Raw genomic sequence first — 8896 nt, 5'->3', positions numbered from 1 at the left:
TCACTGAGCTCGAGCTGTTTTGCAAGGAGGAATGGGAAAAAATTTCAGTCTCTCGATGTGCAAAACTGATAGAGACATACCCCAAGCGACTTACAGCTGTAATCGCAGCAAAAGGTGGCGCTACAAAGTATTAACTTAAGGGGGCTGAATAATTTTGCACGCCCAATTTTTCAGTTTTTGATTTGTTAAAAAAGTTTGAAATATCCAATAAATGTCGTTCCACTTCATGATTGTGTCCCACTTGTTGTTGATTCTTCACAAAAAAATACAGTTTTATATCTTTATGTTTGAAGCCTGAAATGTGGCAAAAGGTCGCAAAGTTCAAAGGGGCCGAATACTTTCGCAAGGCACTGTATATATATTTTTTAACTGCTACCACTATCAGTATAGTAGGGTATACTATAGTAACACTGTACATATAAGACCTTTACCAGACGGACAGATTATGCTTCAACAGCTTTGTGAGTTCAGGTCAGAAAAGCCACAAAGACCCCAGTTTCTACATTACAGCCAGTGGTCTAGTACATGTTGTGGTCACTGTTTTGTGAGCTAAAACACCATAAGAAAAAAGTTAATCATTATTTTCATACTACATTTATTTAGAAAACCAAAGCAACCTATCATGTGAGCTGAAACTGTTAAATGTAGAAAGATTATTATCCTGAAAAAGCAACAGACCAACAGACCTATCATCTAGCAGCATCCAAATGTTGGAATCCTCTCCAAAACAAAACACTATATCCCAAATGGCACCCTATTCCCTACATAGTGTACTACTTTAGACCAGAGCCCTATGGCAAGCTATTCCCTATTTAGTGCACTTATTTTGACCAGAGCTCTGGGACACAATCAACAACAAAAATCATTTGTATATTTTTATATAATTCTGCCCTGTAAATTAAGCTTCATACGTACTTTACAACAAAAACAGAGCTTTTTCCGAACTTAGTGCTGAAAAAGGAAAATCTATATTTGATGCTTATTAATTAATCAAATGAACAACTTCAGGTGAAATCAGTTTCAATAAATATGAAATACAACAAGACACTTCAGTGGAGGAGCTTATGTACAGAGAGAGACATTTTGACATTGTCAGTGTGATTGGCTGTATCCTACATTGCACCCTATATAGTGCACTACTTTAGACCAGGGCCCTATGGCACCCTATTCCCTACATAGTGCACTACTGTAGACCAGAGCCCTATGGGCCCAGATTGCTACTGTGATTATAACGCATTCGGGTCTGCATCCCAAATGGCACCCTATTCCTAGAGTGTAGAGCACTACTTTTGACCAAAGTCTTGACCAAAAGTAGTGCACTACGTAGGGAATAGTGGGACTTGTGGCATGCGGCCCAGGTTTGTGTATCAGCTGAGCGATCCATGGACAAGGCAAGAGTCGTAACAAGGAAAGCAAAGAGAAAGGACCCATACTGTTCTACACCTATATTAACACACAGACCCAGCCTCTTGTAGGATATCAGCACATGTCAAATACAACCGTCATTCTCCCCACAGGAACTTCTTACATTTGTGCTGCTAACTTTCTAAAACACACTTTTATAATAACAACTACTTTGTTATTGCTAAGACGTGATGACAGCAGCATATAAACAGACTAGTGATAGAACAGGTTTTAGAAATGCTGTCGAATGAAAACCTTGTAACTCCATTTTTTGCAATTTTACCATTTTGTATTTATTTTTATTTGTTTACAGAAATTGAAAGCAGTAACTCCCCGTAGTGTACTCTCAACACTTCATGACTCTAGGACAACAAATTGATTTTTGTTGTTTTTTACTTTGGAGGTTTCGTAAATTGTTAATGGGAAAATATGGCAGTTTTTCCCATTTCCTGAAAATGTGCTGTTGTGTGGAGATAAGAAGTTTTCATCCGACAGCGACAACAGGAGAGCACCTTTTAACATCAACCCTACTGCCCCTTCGTGATTCTATATTACAACATTGAAGAACATAAAGATTAAACATAACTATGTAAAATCAAAGCGTTTGGATCAAACATCAGGTTGGCTTCTAAGTGTGTGTGACTTTAGGAACGTTGAGGAAACAGACAGTAAAAAATACTTCTCAGGTGAGTTGGGCTACATTCTTTAATCCCACTGTGCCTTTACAGTCCAGGTCTACCACATGGTTGGTGCAGATAGCAGACCATGTTGATTCCTGGTGCAGAACGCAGACCATGTTGATTCCTGGTGCAGATAGCAGACATTAAGTTGATTCCTCTTGGTGCCTCGTGGTGCAGATAAAGGAACAGACATTAAGTTGATTCCTCTTGGTGCCGATAGCAGACAATAAGTTGATTCCTCTTAAGGGGTTCCCCAGGGGACAGAGGGGTTCCCCAGGGGACAGAGAAATAGGGGTTCCAGAGGAGACAGAGAAAGAGGGGTCCCCCAGGGGACAGAGACAGAGGGGTTCCCCAGGGGACAGAGAAAGAGGGGTTCCCCAGGGGACAGAGAAAGAGGGATCCCCAGGGGACAGAAAAAGAGGGGTTCCCCAGGGGACAGAGAAAGAGGGGTTCCCCAGGGGACAGAGAAAGAGGGGTTCCCCAGGACAGAGGGGTTCCCCAGGGGACAGAGAAAGAGGGTTCCCCAGGGGACAGAGAAAGAGGGGTTCCCCAGGGGACAGAGAAAGAGGGTTTCCCCAGGACAGAGGGATCCCCAGGGGACAGAGAAAGAGGAGTCCCCCAGGACAGGCTCTCCCACACAGCACAGGGGTTCCTTGAATAGTTATGTTTTTTGTCCCTGGGGCCCCAGGGAGTTTGTAGTTTGTAGAAATGTTCTGTCCATGTGGCATTCGAGAAGTCAAGTCCCCCAAGGCAGTAGAGGGTTCCATTGCTCCTTGGGCAGTAGGTCTCGCTCAGTGCAGTAGTATGGCAGTAGTCCTCAGAGTTCTGTTACCCCCTGGGGTAGTAGAGTTCCATTGTTCCCCAGGGGCATTAATAGTCCAGTAGAGTTTCAGGGTTTCTTGTCGATAGTGTGGAAGAACCATTCAGTAAACTTCCTGAGTTGAGCGGCCGATGTCTGACTCTCCTCCTGTAGTCTCATGTTGTCTTGTCTCAGGTGCTGCACCTCTACCTGCAGCAACACCTTGTCCTCCTTCTCCTGGTAGAGAGAGAGAACATATCATATTAACACTGACCTCTAACCACTGACCGCTAACCCTTACCCAAACCCTAACCTCTACCTGCAGCAACACCTCCTGGTCCTCCTCCCGAGGAGGAGATCAATACTCAACATTAGGGTTTTGTCTGAAATGGATGCCATTTCAGATGGAGGCTAAACAGTCTCTTATCACTCACTTGGAATAAAGTATGGGTTCACGAATAGCTGTAAAATGACAAACACACCCTATTGTTCTTGGCTTATAAGACTAGCTACGTGACGTTTTTCTAACCAACTTAAAAAGAGGACCCTGGCTTCTATAGTCAGGCAGGACCAGATGTAAGGTAAATGGGTTTCCCTGTATTCTTCCCATGGTTAAAATAAGGGACTGGAGAGCACAGACACAGTAAGGAGAGGAAGGAAGAGAGGTTAGCTAGGTAGTGATTGAGAAAAGAGACCATTATACAATTACACCACACCATTACACCATTATACCATTACACCATTACACCATACCATTACACCATACCAGTACACCATTACACAGTTAAACCATACAATTACAACATTACACAATTACACAATACCATTACAGCATTGCACCATACCATTACAGCATTATAACATTACACCATTATACTACACCATACCATTACACCATACCATTACAGCATTATACCATTACACCATACCATTACAGCATTATACCATTACACCATTATACTACACCATACCATTACACCATCCCATTACAGCATTATACCATTACACCATTATACTACACCATACCATTACACCATACCATTACAGCATTATACCATACCATTACGGATTTATACCATTACAGCATTATACCATACCATTACAGCATTACATCATTACACCATACCATTACAGCATTACATCATTACACCATACCATTACAGCATTATATCATTACACCATACCATTAGAGCGTTATACCATTACACCATACCATTAGAGCGTTATACCATTACACCATTACACCATACCATTACAGCACTATACCACTACACCATTACACCATTATACCACACCATACCAGTACACCATTACACTGTTAAACCATACAATTACAACATTACACAATTACACAATTACACCACACCATTACAGCATTATACCATTACACCATTATACTACACCATACCATTACACCATACCATTACAGCATTATACCATTACAGCATTACACCATACCATTACAGCATTATACTACACCATACCATTACACCATACCATTACAGCATTGCACCATACCATTACAGCATTATACCATTATACTACACCATACCATTACACCACACCATTACAGCATTGCACCATACCATTACAGCATTATACCATTACAGCATTACACCATTACACCATTGTACTACACCATACCATTACAGCATTATACCATCACAGCATTACACCATACCATTACAGCATTATACCATTACACCATTATACTACACCATACCATTACACAAATCAAATCAAATCAAATGTATTTATATAGCCCTTCGTACATCAGCTGATATCTCAAAGTGCTGTACAGAAACACCATACCATTACAGCATTATACCATTACAGCATTACGCCATACACATTACAGCATACCATTACACCATTCCATTACAGTATTATACCATTACACCATTACACCATACCATTACACCATACCATTACAGCATACCATCACACCATACTATTAAACTATTTAAACATTTCAACATTACACCATTCCCTTACACCATTATACCATTGCACAATACCATACCATTACACCATTAAAACATACCATAATACCATTACACCATAACATCACACCATTACACCATTACACCATTACACTATACCATTACACCATACTATTAAACTATTTCAACATTTCAACATTACACCATTCCCTTACACCATTACACAAAACCGTTATACCATTGCACAATACCATACCATTACACCATTAAAACATACCATAATACCATTACACCATAACATCACACCATTACACCATTACAGCATACCATTACAGTATTATACCATTACACCATTACACCATACCATTACACCATACCATTACAGCATACCATTACACCATTACACCATACCAGTACAGCATTACACCATACTATTACACCATAACACCATTACACCATAACATCACACTATTACACCATTACACCATACCATCACACCATACTATTAAACTATTTAAACATTTCAACATTACACCATTCCCTTACACCATTCTACCATTGCACAATACCATACCATTAAACCATACCATTACACCATTAAACCATACCATTACACAATATCATTATACCATTACACCATACCATTACATCGTTACACCATACCATTACACCATTACATCATACAATTACACCATTTCATCATACCATTTCACCATACCATTACATAATTTCACCATAACATTACACCATTAAACCATATAATTACATAATTTCACCATACCATTATACCATTACACCACACAATTCCAACAATCCACCACACCATTACATAATATCTTTATACCATTTTTTTTTATTTTATTTATTTACCTAGGCAGTTAAGTTAGTTAAGAACAAATTCTTATTTTCAATGATGGCCTAGGAACAGTGGGTTAACTGCCTGTTCAGGGGCAGAACGACAGATTTTTACCTTGTCAGCTCGGGGATTTGAACTTGCAACCTTTCGGCTGCTAGTCAAACGCTCTAACCACTAGGCTACCCTGCCGCCCCATTACACCATACTATTACACCATACCAGTATACCACTATACCACTATACCACGCCTCTAGCACTGAGATGCAGTGCCTTAGACCGCTGGGCAACTCGGGAGCCTAAAAATATAGTTGCCAACACATTTTCCTTTGAGGGCCATTGTCTCTGGAGGTGTGGGAAAAGAAAATAAGAAAAATAAGAAGACGAAGAAGTGAAGAGAGTGCCGTACCTTTCTGAGGTCGTACTGCAGTTGTCTCAGGATCACCTCCAGTTGATTGACTTTACCAGTCAGAGTGGAGGGGGAGTTGTTCCTGGACAAACACATAGATGTTATAGTGTAGTATAGTGTTGTGATTTGAAGTGGAAAAGTATGATACGGTATAGTATGGCAAGGTGTGGTATAATATAGTATAGTGTGTTGTTGTATGGTACGGCATAGTATGGTATAGTAAGGTATCGAATAGTAGGGTATGGTATAGTATGGTATATCATAGTATGGTATAGTATGGCACAGTATACTAGTGTATGGTATAGTATGGTATGGTATAATATGGTATGGTATAGTATGGTATGGTATAATATGGTATGGTATAGTATGATACGATGTGGTATGGCTTTGTATGGTATGGTAGAGTATGGTACGGTGTAACGTAGTATGGTATAGTATGGTATGGTATCTTATAGTATGGTATAGTACACAATAGTATGGTATGGCATAGTATACTATAGTATGGTATGGTATAATATGGTATGGTATAGTATGCTATGATGTGGTATGGTATAGTATGGTATAGTATGGTATAGTATGATATGATGTGGTATGGTATAGTATAGTATGGCATGGTATGGTATAGTATAGTAGGGTATAGTATGGTATGGTAGGGTATGGCATAATATACTATAGTATGGTATGGTATAATATGGTATGGTATAGTATGGTATGGTATGGTATGGTATAGTATGGTATGGTATAGTATGATATGATGTGGTATGATATAGTATAGTATGGCATGGTATGGTATAGTATAGTAGGGTATAGTATGGTATGGTAGGGTATGGCATAATATACTATAGTATGGTATGGTATAATATGGTATGGTATAGTATGGTATGGTATGGTATGGTATAGTATGGTATGGTATAGTATGATATGATGTGGTATGGTATAGTATAGTACGGTATGGTGTAGTATGGTATGGTATGGTATAGTATAGTATAGTATGGCATGGTAGAGTATAGTATAGTATGGTTTGGTATAGTATGGTATAGTATGGTATGGTACAGTATAGTGGGGTATGGTATCGTATCGTATGGTATGATGTGGTATGGTATAGTAGGGTATGGTATAGTATGGTATGACATAGTATGATATGATGTGGTATGGTATAGTATGGTATGGTATGGTATTTTATGGTATGGTATGGTATGGTATAGTATAGTATAGCATGGTAGAGTTTAGTATAGTATGGTTTTGTATGGTATGGTATAGTATGGTATGGTACAGTATAGTGGGGTATGGTATCGTATAGTATGGTATGATGTGGTATGGTATAGTATGGTATGGTATAGTATAGTAGGGCTTTCTCCTATAGAGCTCCATTTTTATGGAATGGTCTGCCTACCCATGTAAGAGACGCAAACTCGGTCTCAACCTTTAAGTCTTTACTGAAGACTCATCTCTTCAGTGGGTCATATGATTGAGTGTAGTGTGGTCCAGGAGTGGGAAGGTGAACGGAAAGGCTCTGGAGCAACGAACTGCCCTTGCTGTCTCTGCCTGGCTGGTTCCCCTCTTTCCACTGGGATTCTCTGCCTCTAACCATATTACAGGGGCTGAATCACTGGCTTACTGGGGCTCTTTCATACCGTCCCTGGGAGGGGTGCGTCACTTGAGTGGGTTGAGTCACTGATGTGATCTTCCTGTCTGGGTTGGCGCTCCCCTCTTGGGTTGTGCCGTGGCGGAGATCTTTGTGGGCTATACTCGGCATTGTCTCAGGATGGTAAGTTGGTGGTTGAAGATATCCCTCTATTGGTGTGGGGGCTGTGCTTTGGCAAAGTGGGTGGGGTTATAACCTTCCTGTTTGGCCCTGTCCGGGGGTGTCCTCGGATGGGGCCACAGTGTCTCCTGACCCCTCCTGTCTCAGCCTCCAGTATTTATGCTGCAGTAGTTTATGTGTCAGGGGGCTAGCGTCATTTTGTTATATCTGGAGTATTTCTCCTGTCCTATTCGGTGTCCTGTGTGAATTTAAGTATCCTCTCTCTAATTCTCCCTTTCTCTCTTTCTTTCTCTCTCTCGAAGGACCTGAGCCCTAGGACCATGCCTCAGAACTACCTGACATGATGACTCCTTGCTGTCCCCAGTCCACCTGGCCGTGCTGCTGCTCCAGTTTCAACTGTTCTGCCTTATTATTGGACCATGCTGGTCATTTATGAACATCTTGGCCATGTTCTGTTATAATCTCCACCTGGCACAGCCAGAAGAGGACTGGCCACCCCACATAGCCTGGTTCCTCTCTAGGTTTCTTCCTAGGTTTTGGCCTTTCTAGGGAGTTATTCCTAGCCACCGTGCTTCTACACCTGCATTGATTGCTGTTTGGGGTTTTAGGCTGGGTTTCTGTACAGCACTTTGAGATATCAGCTGATGTATGAAGGGCTATAGAAACAAATGTGATTTGATTTGATTTATGGTATAGTATAGTAGAGTATGGTATGGTATAATATACTATGGTATGGTATGGTATAGTATGATATGATGTGGTATGGTATAGTATGGTATGATGTGGTATAGTATGACATAGTATGGTATGGTATGGTATAATATGGTATGGTATAGTATGATACGATGTGGTATGGTTTTGTATGGTATGGTAGAGTATGGTACGGTGTAACTATAGTATAGTATGGCGTATAGTGTGGCATGGTCTGGTATAGTATAGTATGGCATGGCACGGCATAGTATAGTATAGTATGCTATAGTATAGTATGGCGTGCTATAGTATAGTATAGTAGAGTATGGTATGGTAAGGTATGGTATAGTATA

The 8896-nt window shown here is 40.4% G+C and overlaps 1 protein-coding gene across 4 annotated transcripts in view; it reads right to left on the bottom strand.

Moving 5' to 3' along the window:
• Window positions 1–578: 578 nt before the first annotated feature.
• The window catches only part of LOC110517286 (signal-induced proliferation-associated 1-like protein 2), a 317547-nt gene continuing 309229 nt past the window's right edge, over window positions 579–8896 (bottom strand). For all 4 annotated transcript variants that reach the window (XM_036945905.1, XM_036945907.1, XM_036945906.1 and 1 more), the window contains 2 exons: window positions 6089–6170; window positions 579–3120 (listed from right to left, as the gene is read on the bottom strand). In XM_036945905.1, the coding sequence (XP_036801800.1) occupies window positions 2974–3120; window positions 6089–6170 (229 nt within the window). In that variant the 3' untranslated portion in view covers window positions 579–2973. The remainder of the gene's footprint in view (window positions 3121–6088; window positions 6171–8896) is intronic.

This window comes from Oncorhynchus mykiss, chromosome 16, assembly GCF_013265735.2.
Source record: "Oncorhynchus mykiss isolate Arlee chromosome 16, USDA_OmykA_1.1, whole genome shotgun sequence".
NCBI classification, from domain to species: Eukaryota; Metazoa; Chordata; class Actinopteri; order Salmoniformes; family Salmonidae; genus Oncorhynchus; species Oncorhynchus mykiss.
This window is presented reverse-complemented; position numbering and strand designations above follow the sequence as displayed.